We start from the raw sequence: 20,000 nt of genomic DNA, 5'->3' as shown, positions 1-20,000 counted from the left end.
GTCGATGTAACTGTGTCTAATTTTATTTTTGATCTTAGATTACACAGATGAATTGCTTAGCCAAGATCTTCGAATTCACTCAGATTCAAGCGACCTGGATCTTGACTTTGATTTATCAAGCGATGAATGTTCTGGAGTTGCAAAATTTACCGCTGAAAGTCCGGAACTTCAAGGTATATATTCATATATCTATTTACACCAAACTTTAATGTTATTCACCTTCAGAATAAACCTTCTTTGAAAGCAAAGTTTGGGTGAGATTGAAGTTTTGAGGGCTTGAAGTTAATTGGCTTATAAAGTACAGTTTTGTATTGCAGATGTTAGCCCGCTCCAGGATGGGGCTAAATTTAATTGCAAAACACCACTTTTTACATATCACAATTCAGCTATGCGACTAGACCTAGGGGACACAAAAATGCAGTTTGTTGTGCATGTTTATTCATTGTTTGTGACCTATAGGCCTCACTTTTAAGCTGAAATATAAGATGCTGTTTTACAAATCATTGTAATTCCTCCAAGACAAAATTTTCCTTGGACTTGTTACGATTTTGTGTTCACGAGTTAACTTTTTGGCATTGACATGTACATGTAAGGTAACAGATATATGAATAGTTGGGATTGTAATGCATATGGTGTTGCAAGTGTCACAATAGAGAATCATGCAACTTCTTTTTTGAGTGAAAAAGCAGTTAGTTATTTTTATGAGCAAAAACGCACTTGTTTTTTTTTTTTTTGCTGGTGACTAAACCTGTGCTCTCACTCTCTTTTGAAGTGACCTATATTTCTCTTTAACCAACAGATACACATGTTTCTGGAAGTGACGACAGTAATGGGTTGTCAAGTGCTGAGTCATCCGACAGTTTACATGTAAGCCAGATGTTTTAATTGTCTGACTAATACATCAGTAAATATCATCTAGCCTGTTATAAGCCTTTGCTGCTCAGTGGGTGGAGCATGTACAAAATAAAGAGCTGCACTGAAATTAATTTTCAGCTTAATTCTATTTTAAAGGAATTTGAACTGTATTTGTAATTAAATATTTGTATTGTATTTGTATTTGTAATTTTTTTTTTCTCCACTTGACAACATGAAGACAATATTTTTAACAAATTGGTATTGTCTTTGAAAAGCCTCTTTGGGGAAAGTCAATAATGGATGTATGTATGTATTTTCCCTCATTCCATGTTTATTATTATAATCCTTAAATGAAGGAAAATGCAAATCATACTACATGTAGTGAAAATCAGTTTGACCTGAAATTCATTGCAATACTCAACCTTCCCATTATGCATAGGTCACATTGATAGTGTTGGCCACTGTACATGTATTTTCAATGGCATAGTATAAAATGGTTATGCAACGCTTTCTTGAAGTAATATTACCATGGAATATTCCACTTGTAACTTGTATACTTCTCTAAAGCATTGCATGACTAGAATGTATTTTGAGCTTTTCCTCTGATGAAGAAGGGGTATTTAATGGCATTATGTTAATTTCACGGTAAAAGAAACAGAATGCTGTTGAGTGGGTATTTTTTCTTTTAATATTGGTTGAAAGTTACACATTTACCCTTTTTTCTTTTTAGGGAGAGACTGATGATGAGGCTGAATTGCAGTTTAAAAACCTACTGTCATCATCCGAGGATGATGATATTACCACTGATAAGAGTAACACTACGCAGAGTAATAATTTATCAGTATTGAGCAACACATCTATCAGTCTTATGATTATATTTGTCATGACGTGGAAAGTAATGCACAACTTGTCAGATGCTGCAGTGAATGTTCTGTTCTGTTTTCTGAAAAGACTACTGGATCTAATGGCTAGAATAATTCATTGCTCTAAAACAAATGTCAAACCTACTTCCCCAATCCCTCTATATGATTAGGAAGCATTTGGGAATCAATCGAGATGATATTGAGAAATTCATTGTTTGTCCAAAATGTTCTTCATGTTACAAACCTGTCAAATGGACGGAAGAAGGGTGAACGTTGCAGCTTTGTGGAATTTCCCCATCATCCACATAGAAGCCAAAGGTCATGTGGAGCAGCACTTTTCAAAGCTGTACACTCCAAACATGGAGAACTGATTTTAAAAGCAAAAAGAGTGTTTTGCTACTGTTCTGTCAAGAAAACCCTGCAAGAATTCCTAAATCGTCCTGGATTTTCTGAGAAATGTGAGCAATACAAAAAGTGTCCTCGAGATCCTAACTTCCAAGGAGACATTTATGATGGAAGAGTCTGAAAGAATTTCAAGAGTGCAGAAGGAAAGCCCTTCTTTGATGCCCCCAATACATTTGGATGCATGTTGAATCTTGATTGGTTTCAACCATACAAGGATTCTGTTTATAGTGTTGGGGTGATCTATTTAAGTTTCCTAAACTTGCCACCATAGGAAAGAAATAAAGAGGAAAATGTAGCAGTGGTGGGAATCATTCCAGGTCCTCAGGAACCAAGTCGAAATGTAAATTCATTCCTGGACCCTTTGGTGGAAGAATTGTTAGACTTTTGGGATGGTGTTTGGTTGGACTGCCCCTCAACAGGACCCAGATTTTGTCGGCTTGCTGTTCTTTGTGTTACCTGTGACATTCCAGCATCTCGCAAACTTTGTGGTTTTCTGGGCTTTTCAGCAAGAAAAGGCTGTAACAAGTGCAAGAAAGAGTTTCCAAGGTCATCATTTGGGGAGAAACAAGATTTCTCTGGGTTTGATCGAGACAGTTGGGATTTACGCACCAACATTGATCATAGAGAGCAGGTCTGGAGAGTTCACAACTCAGTAACCTCAAAGAAAGGCCGTGAAAAGAAGGAAAGTGTGAATGGAGTGCGATTTTCATCTTTGATTCACCTTCCATATTTTGACTTCATTGCATGTGTCGTCATTGATCCATGCATAACTTGATGCTGGGTACTACAAAGAAAATGCTTAAGATTTGGAGAGAATTGAACTTGCTGGATGAACAGGACTTCAAAGTGCTTCAAAAAAGGATTAACAAATTGAAAGTGCCATCCAGTATCGGGCGAATTCCATCGAAGATTGCGTCAGGTTTTAAAGGTTTTACTGCTGATCAATTTAAGAACTGGGCAGTGGTTTTTTCATCCTTTGCTTTAAAGGACATACCACCAGACAGACATTTGCAATGCTGGAAATTATTTGTGAAAGCATGCTGTATACTGTGTTCAACAGTTATATCCACTTCGCAAGTGAAAATTGCTGATGACCTTCTTCTCAAGTTTTGCAGAAGTCTTGAAGATTTGTATGGTTCTTCTAAAATCACACCCAACATGCATCTTCATTACCATTTATGTGAATGTATCCTTGATTTTGGTCCTGTTTATGGATTCTGGTGCCTCTCATTTGAGCGCTTCAATGGTATTTTGGGTGCTTTACATGTAAACAACCATCAGATTGAGGTACAATTGATGAGGAAATTTATTGAGCGGCAACAAGTGAGGGGCATGTCATGGCCAAGAGAATTTGATGGATTTAAAGACATGTTAGCATCTGCAGATAAAGGCTCATTGGCACAGACAAAGAAGAATCCTTTGACTCCAACTGAATATAGAGAAAGTATGAAACTCAAAGCTGACACTGGAACTGACCTGTTCCATTTGTCATTTGTTGACAAATGCTCCATTCAAGTGTTATCTCCTATCAAGGAAGTTTACATGAGTGATGACGAAGTTGAAGCCTTGACAACAATGTACACTTTCCTACACAAGGAAGACACTATTGTTTATGTTCCCAAATTGTCATGTCAATTTTCACAGTTACTACTTTATGACCAGAAACTTGACTCCTGGTATTCAAGAAGTGAACGGTCAGCCTGTATACTTGCGCGATGGTATGGTGCAAATGGTTTGGATACAGCTTCAGTGGATCTGCGGCCAGGTGAGTTTGTACATGTGGTTCAAATGTAGTTATGATTTTAAATTTTTCAAACTAGTTTGATTTGTTTATTCTTTTGTTCTAATTTTTTTGCCATGACTTAAAGACCTGTAGAAAAAAAAAAAAGTTTGAAATCATTTTGGCCTGAACTTGATTTGTGAGAACAGTGAGGTGCGATAAGGGGTCATACTTTACCCTATTTTCTAAATTAAATGCTAGGCTCCAGATAAATGCTGGTTTTAGTTGAGAAAATACAGTGTATTTATTCCTGTGGACTTAAAAAAAATGCAGAATGTACATGTCCTTGTCAGAAATATTTTGGCTCTCCAAAGAATTATTAATGGAGACAACAGTGATATAATGTAGAGGAATACTTTTTCTTTTCCCCTTGAATCTGTCTTGTGGCAATTTTTTTTACTTCCCTTTTATAGTTGCTGCAATAAATATTAAGTTTGCCCTTCAGTGTCGTAAGATTTTCAATCAAAGCAGACTTGTTTATCTCCTTTTATGGGCTTCTGTGTTTGAATCTGTATAGTAAATACTTTATTGACAAGCAAGCAAAAGGAGAACCAAACCCAACAAACACCAGCTTAAAAAATGATTGAGCATACCCTTTGCTGTTATTACCTTGGTATATTTAGATGCAGAGGACAATAATAGTAAATACTTTCAGTGTTTGCAACTTAACAGTCTTGCTATTTATCACATTACAAAGCAATACTCTACATGTATATAAGAAGTAAGATTCACTAGATCTTAGTGAATCTAAGTTCTTAAGCTTTTTGTACAGAACATAGAAGATTACTACATGTATGTTTATAGCACTCATCCTCTCTACTATTTCCTCTTTCTCTTACAGGGATTGTCCAATACTTCTTCAAGCACTCTATAACTATCCATTCCCCAACTGGTGAAAATGTGAACCTACCTTACACACTGGCTTGTGTTCATTGGTACAAAGTTCACCCTCATGCAAGGTTTTACTTTGGTTTACCAATTCAAGCATGCCTGCCATCATTTGAAGTTGAGTCAGTGGCAGCTTTTATTCCAGTAATGAGGATTGATAGTATATGTGGTGTAGCTGAGTTGAGCTACAACTTAAGCACTGCTAATGGTAAAGAGAAAATTGTTGTGGCTGTCCCTCTTGACCTTAAGTTACATGTATGAATATTAAAGGCAATTATGACTTTTAAAACTAATTTAAAGCAATTAGAACAATTGAAACTGAACTTATATTGTTTGGGCAGTGTAATGCTCTGCAAAGGGTGATCAGAAATATGTAAGATGCTCTGAAAGACTTGTGAGGTTAAGTAATGTTACTTAACCAGACAGTAAACAAGACTGTTTTGTCTCTAACCTTAGTATCCAAATATGCTTATTTTCTGAAAGCTGATGATGTTGCCATTTGGCTTTGGCATTCTCTTTTGTCTGGCTATAATTGAAGAAACCATGCTTTCATTTGTAAATATATAGTTTTTTTCCCTACACATACATGGTCAGTGAAAATTGGTTTTCAGTCAGTAGATATTCTTGGATTTTTTTTTTTATTCCAGTGGGTGGCAGCAGGTGTCTGCTTTAGATATTGTAAAAAGAAGTTTGAAACACCCGGTTTTCACCCAACTAGGAGTCTACTGTAATTGTTGGAGTCATTGTTTTTTTTCTGTTAGTTAAACTGTTCAATACAAGTGTATATAAGTTAGCTTACCCCCTGAGGTCAAGTGAGTGGCCCTATATATTTTCATCAGTGGTGGTTTGCACTGTAATTCTTAGCAATACAGTTAGCAAATAAATGAAATTTTACTTTAGTAAACAACTGTATGGTGATGGTAGTAACCTCTAGCGGGATAGTGCAACTTTTTGCCTTTATTCTTGTGTGGGTTTTTTTGGCAAGATTCTTAGCTTTGGACTATAGATTATTTTCACCAAACTTAAATCATAGATTGTATCAACTGATTGGACTGTGTCAAATGACCAGACTGACTACAGTCATTACTCAACTGCCTCAAACAATCACAATGTCTCAAATGATCAAAGAGGTTCACTGATACTGACTCTCTAAAATGACCAAAGTGCTTCCAATGATCCAAATGGGTAAGATGAGCTGACTTGCTAAAATTACTAAAATGACCAAACTGGTTAAAATTCCCCAACTGCCTCAATTGTCCAAACCTGTTCAATTGACCCAATTGCCTCAAATGACCAAACTGGTTCAAATAACACAACTACTGCAAATGACCAAACCAGCTCTGTTGACCCAATTGCCTCAAATTCCCAAACCAGTTGAAATGACCCAAAAAACCTCAAATGACCAACCATTTCAATTGGTCAACCCAGTTGCCTCAAATGACCAATCCAGTTCAATTGGTCAACCAAATTGCTTTGAATGACCAAGCCAGTTCAAATGACTCAACTGGCTGAATGACCAAACCAGTTCAAATGATGCAACTGCCTCAATTGGCCAAACCGGCTCAAATGACCCAACTTGCTGAAATGACCCAACTGGCTGAAAAGACCAACAGCCTCAAATGGCACAGCTGCCTCAAATGACACAGCTGCCTCAAATGGCACAGCTACCTTAAATGGCACAGCTGCCTCAAATGGCATAGCTGCCTCAAATGACCCATCTCACTGAAATGACCAAGCTCATTTAGATGACAAAATTGGTTCAAATTGACCCAACTGCCTCAAATGGCCCAATTCTATAAATGACTAAACCAGTTCAAATGATGCAATTTTCTCCAATGACCAGTCAGGCCCAAATGAGTAAACTGGTTACAATGATCCAATTGTTTCAAATGACCCAACTTGCTGAAATGGCACAGCTGCCTCAAATGACCCAACTGGCTGAAATGACCAAACTCACTTAAATGCAAAAATTGGTTCAAATGACCAAACTGCCTTAAATGACCCAATTGGATCAAATGACCAAACCCTAAAATGATGCAACTGTCTCAAATGGTCAAACATGCTCAAATGACTTAAGTGGCTGAAATGACAAAATTGGTTCAAATGACCCAACTGCCTCAAATGGCCCAATTGTATGAAATGACTAAACCGCTTCAAATGATGCAACTGTCTCAAATGGCCCAACTGGCTTAAATGAGTAAACCGGTTCAAATGATGCAATTGTTTGAAATTACCCAACTACCTCAAATGACACCAACTGGCTGAAATGGCCAACTGCCTCAAATGGCACAGCTGCCTCAAATGACCCAACCAGCTCAAATGAGTAAACTGGTTCAAATGATGCAATTGTTTGAAATTACCCAACTGCCTCAAATGACCCCAACTGGCTGAAATGACCAACTGCCTCAAGAGGCACAGCTGCCTCAAATGGCTCAGCTGCCTCAAATATAATGAACCAACAGGCTCAAATGAGTAACCAGTTTAAATGATCCAATTGTTTCAAATGACTCGACCACCTAAAATGACCCAACTTGCTAAAATGGCACAAGTGGTCGAAATGACTAGCTGCCTTCAATGGCACAGCTGCCTCAAATGACCCAACTGGCTGAAATAATCAAACTCACTCAAATGACATAATTGGTTCAAATGACCCAACTGCTTCAAATGACCCAATTGGATCAAATAACTCAATCAGTTCAAATGATGCAACTCTCTAATATTGCCAACCAGCTCAAGTGAGTAGATCAGTTCAAATGATCCAATTGTTTCAACTAACTAGCAACTAGCTGAAATGACCCAACTGGCTGAAATTACCAACTGCTTCAAATGGCACAGCTACCTCAAATGACTCAATTGACTGAAATGACAAAACTCACTCAAATAACAAAAATTGTTTCAAATGACCCAACTACCTCAAATGGCCAAACAGGCTGAAATGACCCAACTGGTGAAAATGGCACAGTGTTGTCTAAAACTGCCAAACTAGCCCAACTGACCAAACCCATTCAAATTAAATGATGCAACTTCGTCGATTAGGACAAGAGTGTCTTCAGCAGCTATGGGTAAGCAAATTAAAAGCTTTGGAATAACTGGTAAAATGACGGATATACGATGTCCTTACACTTGGTACACAGTTATGTGTAATTAACAGTATCCAAAACAGTATGCACTTGTGTCCTGACAAAGTTGCTGAAGAGTGGTAAAGTGAAAAATCTCTAACAGCTTTAGGGTAAGAATTTCCGCAGTAGTTATAGATGAGCAAATTAAGAGCTTTGGTATAATTAGTAAAAATAGTGGTTATACAATATCCTTACACTTAGTATACGTCTATGCGTAATGATCAGTATACAAAACAGTATACACTTGTGTCCTGACAAAATTGTCGGAAAGGGTGCAGAAAAATTGCTTTTCAGTAAATTTTTAGTGCAATATATATGCAGTACCTGTATGCAAGTAAATTTAAAGCATTATAATGCTTGGTGAAAAACTGGATATAGGGTGTCCTAATACTTAGTATACGGTTATGTGTAATAATCAGTACACAAAACAGTATACACTTATGTCCAGACAAAATTGTTGGGAAAGGGTACAGAAAAAAACTGCCTCTCAGTAAATATTCAGTATAGAAATATCTTCAGTAGTTGTATATAAGTAAATAACGTAAATTTGTAGCTTCATAACAATTGGTGAAATACTGGCTATACGATGTCCTAACACTTAGTATACGGTCATGTGCAACATCTAGTATACATAGGAATAAGGAATCAAACATATACTGATCATTACTCAGTCCTTATACATCGATGTCCTTATATGTCAGTATATCTCTCCGTGTACGTCATGTATACGGGCTCATTACACCCCCTGATATTTGTTAATTCACGCAGTGGATTTTCCTGGGGCTTCTCGTAGATACGTAACAAATCCTCTCAGAGGTACCTAATGATCGTTTATTGGAACTTCATGCGGAGTTTTTGCAGTGGCTCCACCTTTCCACCTTTCCACCTTCACAAGGCGTAAATTGCAGTTTTCACTGGGAAAACTTTTCTTTGTCACTGCTTGCATCTAGCTAGGCAGGATTTTTATGTTGTGTCTTTCAAACCTGTGAACCTTCCTTAATTTAAGTTACTGTTTTGTTTATGTGCTTCTCAGGGAAAGAAGTGTTGCTAACAGAGCATGCCCTCCAGCGGAACCAGGAAAAAAAATTGAAAAGCTTCCTCTCTCCCTGGCTAAGTGATATTCCAAGATAGGCTCTGAATCTCAGATATCGATGAACACCATTTAAACTGTCTGTTAGCCATAATTATGGTGCATAACTTAGTTACATAATTTTTACTTATTATGTTATATTGTAATATTTGTATTACCTAATTACCTGTATCATTTTTAGCACTTTTATAACTTGCAACTTTCAATGTTATTTATTGCTTGAATACATTGAATGGACAAATATCATGAGCTGCTGTTGGGTTATTGTTATTATTATTGTAATCGTCATCATCTTCATCATAGAAATGTGAGTTCTTAGCTTTCATGTTAAGTTTTTGAAGCACCAAGTCCAAATCGTGGACCTTAAATGATCAGTTATGATGATGGTCAGGATACTTCTGATGCTGCTGATGATTATCGTTATTATTATGTAAACAAGCAATATGAAAACATCGATGGTTGTCTTTCAACTCTCAGAGATGCAAACCTTGGAGTGCCTCAAGGGATTATCCTAGGACCAGTCTTGTTTCTTATATTTATAGACCATCTACCACAGATACTGGAAAATTCAGCAGCAGACATATATGCAGATGATACTACCATCAGTGCTAATGTTGATTAAATATAGATCAGCACTGACAGCCTTAAATCAAGTTCTTCAAACTGATGTTGGTAAAGTTGCACAATGGACCACAGACAATAAAATGGGACTTAACGAGTCCAAAACTAAAACTATGTTAGTAGCTGGCAAACGCCTACATAATAAGACGAACAGCACCTCACTCAATGTCCATGTCAACTAAGTTGAACTCGAACAAGTCCAGTCCCAAAAACTTTTAGGCGTAATTATTGACACAGCTTAATTTTAATGAGAATATTGATAATCTATGTAAGAAGCTAATACAGCGTATTGCTTTTTTGAAAAAAATCAGGCATCATTTACCTTTAGATCAACAAATTCTATAGTACAATGCCATGATAAAACAAATAATGTATGGCTCCAGTGTGTGGGTTTCTTCATCTGTTGATAAATTAAATAAACATTTGAACCGGGTGTGTCCCGATTATATGTTAGAATTACTCAGAAGAAACATCGACATGTGTGCTACTGAAAGACAAAGTAGATATGGGTTTTTTAATCAATTCGTCTAAAGTATAAAAGAGAATCAGAAGGTGCTAGGATTTTTCAAGTATCAGCCTCTAGGTTTTGGAATTCACTTCCCAATGGAATTAAGAGTAGCTCTAGTTTAGAAAAAGAAGTCTTTACATAAGTATTTTTTGAAGTCCTATAAAGATGTTCAGCACTTTACTTAGCTTTGGCTACTCTATTTTATTCTCATATATTTTATATTAATCCTAAGATAATTCATATTTTAATTGTTTAACCACCTAGTTTTAATTACTTCATTATTTATACGTATTTGTATTTATTTTTAACTTGTTTTTGAAAGCCACGAGCTTATTGGTATTTTATACACAGCTTTGCTGCCGTTTGCAGTGCTAAACTTTCGTTTTTATTGAACGATTTCAGTTCGATGTATACATGAGTAAATATGGTACTGTTGGCCAGAGGAAAGATCTCTCTGTTAGGAGAAGGAAGGAACTTTACATTTAAGCAAATTGCATCAGGGCTGAATGTCTTTGCCTCCATTTGCAACTGGATTTCTTCTGAGAATTAGGTGTAGACTCTGTGGTTGATCTGTGCGAAAACGATGAAGAGGCAGAACCTACCAACACCTGGTTAGCAGTGGAAAAGGACGAGGAGAAGGCAGATCAAGTCTGTGAAGAAAAAGGAACTACAATGACTTTTGATCTGGAATTAGGAGTTCTCAAAGATCATCAATGAATTGCAAGCATTGCTCCTTTAAAGGCTTCACCTTTTAGCAAGGATATCTGTGTTGGGCAATTCCCTTAAGAGCTGAGCCAGAGCACCTTTATCAGACGCAGTGGAAGTAATGTTTGTAGGTTAATTCTTCTTGTTGTGTTCATTTTCTCTAGAAATGGAGTTAGAATTCCTGATCTAGGGCCTCTTTCACACAATATGCATTGCATTGGTTACCTGCCTGTTTCAGAATTGAAATTGCTATCCACCGGCTGGTTCCTCAGAACATTACGGATCTAACTGACGTTAAGCAACAATTCGGACATATGATGTTACGATCTCAGTTTCAACTACAATTATTGCCACCCAGGACCATAACTAAGAAAACTTTAGGTGATAGATCATTTATGTGAAGTTTATATGAAATAATTCATTTTATGGCATCTGCTCCTAAACTTTGGAACAGATTGCCATCAAATATAAGGGCAGTAAAGGATCTTAATTGTTTTAAAATACTTCTTAAAACACATCTCTTTAGACAGGCATTTTCATGATTGCTTTTATAGTTCGTTTTCATACTTTGTTTTAGTTAGTCAAATTGTATATTCTTAGCCTTTTATGGTTCGTTTTCATATTTTATTTTGCTTAGTCTTATTGTACAACGCATTATATCATATTCACATGCATTTTGCGCTATATAAGTAATAAATTATTATTATTAATATATTTAGGATACTTTGCAGCTGTCTAGAATTAGGAAATAGGATGCACGACATTTGCTGCGACAGCCTACCCAACAGACATCTCTCCGTACAAGAAGCTGCCACCCTGTTGTCCTCTACATATATGAATATTATAACAGAACCCTTACCTGCTTGACTAGAAGATGACTACGAGCTGTCCACAGTACGTGGTCAGCTTGTAGCCTCAAGGTTAACAAAACATATTTCCCAAACATTATTTTAAACAAGAAGACCTCCTTATTTATGGTAACTCCTCCGCGGATAATGTACATTGATACACATAGTCACAGAGCTCATCGTGCTGTAATTGTTTAGTGGTCCACTTTGAATTGAAGAGCCTTCTGCAATTATGTTTGGGAAATGGAAGCCCACCACAAAAGCACCAATAGGAATCTTTCTGCTTCAGTGTTTTCTTAGCCTAATCTGTGTTTCCTAAAGGAAACCATCAGCCCAAAAAGTCATTAAAGTTATTGTTAACATTGAAAGTTATTGTTAAAAATCTTTACCATTTTATTTACTATTTTCTAATGCTGTGTAAATTTTGAAGGTAGTAGTGTTTTCTTTCTCTCATCACATCACAGGAATTGTAGCCGTTCATTTTGTTTTATTTCTAATCATAGCTTTTCATCACATAAAGAGATCAATTGAGAATGATCAAGATCACATGTTCAAGTTGTTCATTCCTTTGTTCATGTACTTTCAAGCTACTGTATAAAATGACTACTGCTATCAATTAGCTTTGTTCACCTTTGCTTTTTGTTATTCATTTGCTTTGGAAATGTATTGTAGAAGAAACTCTACTAGGTATTGCTGCTGATTGCAAAGATAGCCGTGGTGCTTTGCTCGAGACATAAGCTGTCAACTTAGAGGAAGCCAAACTAGAGATAATAAAGGAATTGCAAAGAAGCGTATTTCCTTCAGAAATAAAGTCTCCAAAGCATCCAAGTGATCGTCAAGTACGGTAGTTGTGCACTGGCCAGAGAAAAGAAGACTGTGTTAAGGAAGACAAGTTCTCTTCATAAACTGGATCCATTTCTAGACAGAGACAGCATCATGAGAGTTGGTGGACAAATATGGAAGGCAGACCTGTCAGAGGTTCTGAAGACCCTGATCATCCTGCCAAAGTCAAGCCATGTCACTTCTCTAGTTATCAGGCACGAACATGGAAGAACACACCATGGTCGAAAAGGGATCACTGTGAGTGAAACTTATGCCGTTGGCTACTGGATTATCAGCGGAAATACAACGGTGAGACAGTTTGTTTCCAAATGTGTCACATGTCGTTATCTCCTAGATACCATGGGAGAACAAAAGATGCCTGACTTATCAAATCACAGCAGTACTTATAAAGCTAACAGATCTCCTTAAAACCAATTCTGTCATACAAGCAGTGAGCTGATTCATCGGTCAAAGACGACCTATCAGAGAAATCCGCAGCAATAGAGGAACAAATTTAATTCACGCCAAAACCAAACTTAACAGGACTATAGAAGAAATTAATGATCAGAAGATCAAGGCAGACCGTCTTAAAGCCAAGGTGTGGGCAAGGAGAGGCAAATCAGGTCAATAAGAAACATCATGAATAGTCTTACGAAAGAAAATGCCAATCATCTAGACAAAGAATCGCTGAAGACGTTCCTGTGTGAAGCCGAGTTCGAAATCAACAACAGACATTTGAGCATGGAAACAATAAATGACCCTCTTTCAAACCACCTTTATCACCAAGTATTCTGCTCACAGGGAAGACAAGGCTTACGCTGCCTCCACCTGGCGAGATTAAGAGAGAAGACCTTTACTGTAGCAAGAAAGGGAGATGTACACATCATTTAGCACGAGAGTTTTGGTTAAGGTGGAGTAAAGAATATCTCCAGCAGCTGCAAGCAAAAACTAATTGAGCAAGGTAGTGTCTGATCTGTCACAAGTAACAGCTCCAAATTGGAAAGATCCGTCAGCAAGCTTGTGCTGCTCATGGAAATGCAATAGAGACCGGGATTCCCCAAAGAGGAGCTGCAATTTTTCAGTATCCCAGGAAGGAAGAAGTGAAGCAGTGATGATGAGGTTTGCACAATTTCAGCAACTTTAAATTCCATCTTGACAAAATTTTGTAATGAGCATGTAGTATTTCAAAGCTAAGGCAACCGCACATAGCTGGGTAAGCTTTGTATGCCTGAGAACAATCTCTTGCCCCTCTTTCACTAGCAACAACTCTGCATCAATAATTTCAAGGCGTTGATATCTGATCAACTCACTTTAAAAGCAGTCAATATGAGTAGTCTTAAGTTTCTACAGGAAAAATAATGATAAATGCTGTCACTGAACAGTGCTCAGCCCTCTTTGGTTAATTTCAAAACGATAAAAGTGAGTACCATGCCAAATAGGACTTTTTCACTTTGTAATTCAATGTCTCAGTGCAGAAATTGGTGTATCAGGTAACACAGAGGAGTCTGGAGCGACTGTCATCACTGTGATATATCAATGAGTTTGCACGCAGTTGGGAGATCCCCATCTCTTGCTTATTTACTTGTCCCACTGGCACTTTAGATGAGACAGAACAAAGAGAACTTCCTCTCAAAGTTCTTCATTCCAGTTTCTCAGCTGCATAATTAATACAAAGTTCACAAAGAAATTTATCCAGGGAACTTATTCACATTTGGAATATCAAGAGCTATGTGAATTTTTGTTCAAGGTTTGTAAACCGAAAGTTCCTGTACTTGATTATGGGTGTGTAGTTAGAGGGTATCCAGTCATTTCGTACCCATGGATCTTTCTTACCCAGAGGATTTGTACCCAGGCTCAGACGTTTCGTACCCACTTTCGATCAGTTCATACCCAACCCTCTGGGAGATTCGTACCCAACAAATTATGACACCAAATGTTTAAAACAAACATAAACATTCATTTCATTTATCCTGGTAATCGCAAAATAATTAAGATGCACACTCGCATGCGCAAGTTATATGTGTGATCTTATTTGCTACATTGTTGAAATTTACTCAACAATTTCTCTTCTATTCTTTATACTTGCGAGTTTCTTGACAATAACAGCTAATTATTATCGTGCACAAGATAGGTGTGATTTTTTCTCTTTCATTTCAAAAGTATTAAATTAGAATATTGTAACAAAGCGAGTAAACAACACTACCATTAACTAACGAAATGGTCAGAATTTCGATCGTTTTGGTCAAGGGTCAACCTATAAAACATTTTTTAAGGTTTTCCATGCGAAACTTCTTAAAACGATTAAAATGCAAATAAAGATATTTTTTATATACCTATAAAGTTGTTTGGTTCATACTTGTGCGAGTGGTTCGCAAAAGATGTTATTTACTTTTTTATTGTTTATACTTGACAGTAACAGCTAATTAGTGTCGCGTACAAGGTAGGTGTGATTTTGTCCTTTTTTTCTACACTATTAAATAAATAAGAATGTTGCAACAAAGAGACTAAAGAATATGAGCATTGACCAATGAAATGACCAGAATTTCGATCTATTTCGTGCAAGGGTCCAGCTATAAAAAGCTCCTAGAAAACTTTCTCAACATTCCTTCATTTTTACTGCTTAGACAAACTTTCAAGGAAAATGGCATATCAGTGTATCAAGTGTAAAAAATTTGTCAACAAGCGTCGAGAAGCTCTTTTGTGCAATGGCTGCAACAGTGGAGTATCATGAGAAACCTACAGGGACGCAGTCGGATCTGGTGAAGATATCCCTTGGAAATGTGAATCCTGTTCTGCTTCACATGCTAGTTTACCTAACTTTAGAGTACGCAACCTTCGACAGCCTAAAACCAGAAGCCAAGATGGAGCCTCTACAGAAATTTGTCAGTTGCATCGAGGAAAACTGGATTTGCAGCACAGTTCGGCCCCTCAAGTGCTGGAGCTTATTTATCCAATCCATCAGAACAAACAATGATATTGAGGGCTGGCATCATAGCCTGAACAGAAGAGCTGCTGGTTGATGGGGTCTGCCCCTCTACATGTCTGTGGCCCTACTGCACAAAGAAGCGAGACTAGTGTTGCTACAAATTCATCTGGTCTTTGAGTGCTAGCTTGAGCGAATGTAGAGGTCCACCTATCGTGAAGTGCAGAGGCGGCTCTTCAAACTTTGGGAGGCCGTCAACATGAAGGAGTAGTCACTCAGGCAGCTGTTCAAAGGATGTGCCAATATAAACAGGCCAGTGATGCACTGAACTGAACTGAACTAACCACTAGGATTTTTATTTATCACTGAGTATAATAAGTACGTTTAGTCATATAGGTGCTCTGTGATAATAGGAAAATATATTAGGATAGGTCAGCTAGGGCAACTATGTCATGATTGCTTAAGAGTAAGATAACTTTTCAACATTACTATGATTTAGAAATTAGCTTTTTTACTGAGCAGAGAAAGCACATTTAGTCGTAGGCGCTGCGTGGTAGTAGGCAAAATATATTAGGATGGGTCAACAAGGTCACGATTTTTCAATAGTATTAACTAAAAGATAACTTTTCAATGTTTCTGTGATTAGAAATTAGTTTTTTGCGATTACTAGGATAAATGAAATAGGTGTTTATGTTAGTTTTAACCATTTTGTCTCATAATTTGTTGGGTACAAATCGACCAGAGGGTTGGGTACGAACTGATCAAAAGTGGGTACAGAATGTCTGAACCTGGGTACAATTCGTCTGGGTACAAAAGATCCATGGGTACAAAACGACTGGTAAGCGATTGGGGAGATTGAAGCAAACAGAGTTCTCGGTAACTGTGAATAATAGCTCCCCTCCTCTGACAGTCCCGGAACTAAACTGACAGGCCACCGACAGGTAACCAACAGGTTAGCGACAGGCAGTGAAATAACTTTACTAGTGCATTTTTGTACTCAAAAATCGATGTAAAACTTACTATAAATGCTTATTCAATTTTTCAAAATGCCACTAAAACTTAAAGGCACACGAACATTCCCTGTGCATTAAACGAAAGTGTGTTAATATTCTCCATCGAAAAGTGAAGTTAAGAATCGCCCTATGATGCAATGCGATCCTAATTTTTGGTATATTGGTACGTCATATATGTATAATAAGTTGTGCGATTCTCGACAATTTTGGTCTTCTTATTAAACCAATCAGGGGGGATACCTTTGTGAAGTGAAATACAATCATTACGTATTTATTCACAAACAAGAAACAATGTCTCAGCGACTTTTGAAATGTAGTATCTGCGGCGGCGACCACTCAATTTTTTATTGTATCAACAAGTGTGTTGTCTGTTCTTGTGATCACCGGCAATGTTCTTGTCCAGCTCAGCCACCTCAAAAAAGAAGAGGAAGGCCCTCCAGGGCAATCAATAGCCTGAAGATAAGCCGAGCTACCAAGGGCTTAAAAAAAGTACGACACTTTGGTGAAAGACCACGTGGGGGTGGGCCAGTCCTTCCAAAACCAACAACCGCAGAATCAAGAGCTTGCTGCCGAGTTGGAGGAACAAGAAAAAGATGCGGAGGTGTAAATGCGTGACTTTCAAACTTGCGTGACATTTGTGTTACAGTTGGCCTTTGTGCCATTTGATTCCTTTAAATAGTTTTTCTCTCCCGCTTTCATTAATCGCCTGTTCATGTTCGGTGTTCATCCAAAGTTAATTTCTAAAGTGTGATTTCAAGCCACCAGCGTATAGGGACTGATATGTAAGTTGTTTTCGCTTGTCTTGTTGTTTATCTCGTTTCGAGCAAGCTCTCTCGTCTTTATTTGTATATATATATATATATATATATATATACATATATATATATATATATATATATATACATATATATATATCTTGTGTTTGCCGTAGCTCTTGGTTCATTTATTAGTTCCTTTATCATGTTAGATTCATTTACGCTGTTAAGTCGCCACGTCTTTAATTGAATACAATCTATTATATAAGTCCCTTTTTTAATTCGTTTACAGTTTACGAGATTGATTAAAGTTGTGTCCCTGTAACATATCCCATGGATTTGGTTGGCATTTTTCTCCGGTCACGATTTTCTTGGCATTTCATCGAGCTTTGATGTTCGTTTGCCGCAACAGTAAAATATCACCAATTGACGCCTTTGGCTGAAATTAGAATTCGTCGAGGATGAGCGATAGTGGTAGTCGATCGCCTCGAGCTACAGCTCGAAAGATTCTCTCATTGGAGAAGGAACAAGCAGAAGTTGAAATTCCGAATGAACTATGCGATTTAAGAGATCTTAGTTTAGACGAAGCCAATAGTCCTCGTGGCAGGAAATACGATCCTCCAAATTTGAGAGAACCACATGAGCGGACTTTGACTGACAAAGGCAGAGTCTATCAATTGGAAATTCGCGCTTTAAAGAAACAAGAAGTGGAAAACAAATTGCGTAAACATGTTGGAAGAATTTACTCATTGCTCGACTCCCACCCGGTTACTGAAGAATTAGAAAAGGAAAGACAAATCCTGGATGTAATTAAGAGGAACTTAACCAGGCATACCGACCGTATGACGAGTTACTTGATGATGAAAGCGCTATAGGTGCCGTTTACCGATATTTCGATTTGTGCGATCAGGAGTTTATCGCATGTCGAGTGCGACTATCCGAAATCCTTCGTTCAGTTGAACAACGAGAGCATGAAAAATTCGAATCTAATAGGCAAGAAACTGAATCAAGCCGTTCTGGAAGATCAAGGGTTTCAGGTTCTTCAAGATCTTCTAGGTTGTCGGTCATGTCAAAGAGAGTAGAGGCGGCGACCAGAGCAGCGAAGCTAAAGGTCGAAATGAAGTACCTGGATCAGGAAACCAATTTAAGAAGAATTCAGCTGGAAAGGGAGATCGCCTTAGCAGATGCTGAAGAGGAAGCTATCAAATTGGTTATGAACGAAGAAGTGAAAAATGGCATAGTTCGCGAAGATATGAAATCTGATGAGAGATTCGAACGAAATTTCCGCGAAGCTAAATTCGATGTCGAAAAAACTGTCATAAAACACGAACCTTCATTGTTGAGACCGGAAGCACTTCCTTTCGCGTCGTTGACGCCACTAATAAGACCAGTCGCTAGTCGAGTAAACAATTTCGCTCCAGAGCGAGACGAGCCAACAACACATCAAGAAGCGACTCTTAAAAAAATAGTCAGTCTCCAAGCGAAACAAACGGAATTAAGCGCTCTAATTGTCAACCAGCAAAGAGCCAGTACGCTTCCTTCTCAAGAACCGCCTGTCTTTAAAGGAAGTTATATCGACTATCCGACATTCATAGCTGCTTTCGATGCTATGATAGATAAGAAAGTTGACTCAGAAAAGGATAAACTGTATTTTTTGAGCAAGTATACTTCCGGCAAAGCCCACGAAGTCGTGAAAGGTTTCTTGACCTGGGATTCTGACCAAGGTTATGAAGAAGCTCGTAAGCTCTTGGCTCAGCGCTTCGGCAACCCATTTCGAGTAGCGGAAGCTTATAAGGCTAAATTGCGAAATTGGCCGTAGATCGTCGAAGGAGATAGCTCCGGTCTTCAAGATCTCTCTGATTTTCTTGTCTGTTGTGAAGGAGCCATGCAGTCCATGAAGTGCATGGAAGATATAAATTCAACAAGGTTACTACAGGAAGTAAGCACAAAACTACCCTTCAAGTCAGGCTCCAGGTGGTGTCGCCAAGCGCGTGATGTCCTGAAGAATACGGAGAGAACGGTATCCTTCCACGATCTAGTAGAATTTGTCAGAGAAGAAGCAGATCTCGCAAATGATCCGGTTTTTTCTCCCGAAGCGTTGAAAAGTAAAAAAAACAAGGCGCCTGACAGAAGCCGAATAATGAGAAGTCAGGGAGCAAACAGTTTTGCATCGTTTTCCTCTCGTACCCCGCCTAGGGAGAGCAGAGGAAGGCCTAATGCAGAGCAAGAGTCGAAACAGCAAAGTTCGTGCGTCTTCTGCGGCAGTAACCACCCACCTCACAAGTGTGGAGAACTAAGCAGGAAGAGCATTGACGAGCGCCTGGCACTGGTTAGATCGAAAGGCCTCTGCTTTGGATGCCTGAAAATGGGTCATCAACCGAAGAACTGTCGAGCTAGGTTAAATTGCGAGAAATGCAGTAGGCAGCATCCGACTCCACTTCATGACCCTACGTATAAAGAAGGATCTGGCAACCAGAATACTCCTGAATCATATCGACCCGATCTGGTCCAAAGTCATCAAGTAAGTTCAGAGGTCGCGAATGACGACAGTACAATCTCCAACCCCAATGTCGGTGTGTGTAGCGCTGTGAGTGGGCAACGCATTGTAACGAACTCTTTAATCATCCCAGTCTATGTGTTTCGTAAGAGTCACCCCAAACTTAAAGTCAAGGTTTATGCGTTATTGGATCACGCTAGTGACACGACGTTTATCAAAACGGACGTGAAAGATAAGCTTGGAATCCCTAGAGTTGATTCGAAACTTATCCTCAGTACCATGCTTGGAATTGAAGAAATCAACGTTTT

The 20,000-nt window shown here is 38.1% G+C and overlaps 1 protein-coding gene across 1 annotated transcript; it reads left to right on the top strand.

The window, feature by feature from the left end:
• The first annotated feature begins 3,266 nt into the window (after window positions 1-3,266).
• Window positions 3,267-5,701, top strand: LOC149042451 (uncharacterized). Its single transcript, XM_089211644.1, has 2 exons — window positions 3,267-3,888; window positions 4,745-5,701. The coding sequence occupies exons 1-2, from the start codon at window positions 3,282-3,284 to the stop codon at window positions 5,050-5,052; spliced, it is 915 nt and encodes a 304-aa protein (XP_089067770.1). The 5' UTR covers window positions 3,267-3,281; the 3' UTR covers window positions 5,053-5,701.
• Window positions 5,702-20,000: the final 14,299 nt, after the last annotated feature.

This window comes from Pocillopora damicornis, chromosome 7 (assembly GCF_964200805.1).
Source record: "Pocillopora damicornis chromosome 7, jaPocDami1.2, whole genome shotgun sequence".
Taxonomy (NCBI): Eukaryota; Metazoa; Cnidaria; class Anthozoa; order Scleractinia; family Pocilloporidae; genus Pocillopora; species Pocillopora damicornis.
Note: the sequence above shows the minus strand (reverse complement) of the source record. Positions and strands in the feature narration are given on the sequence as shown.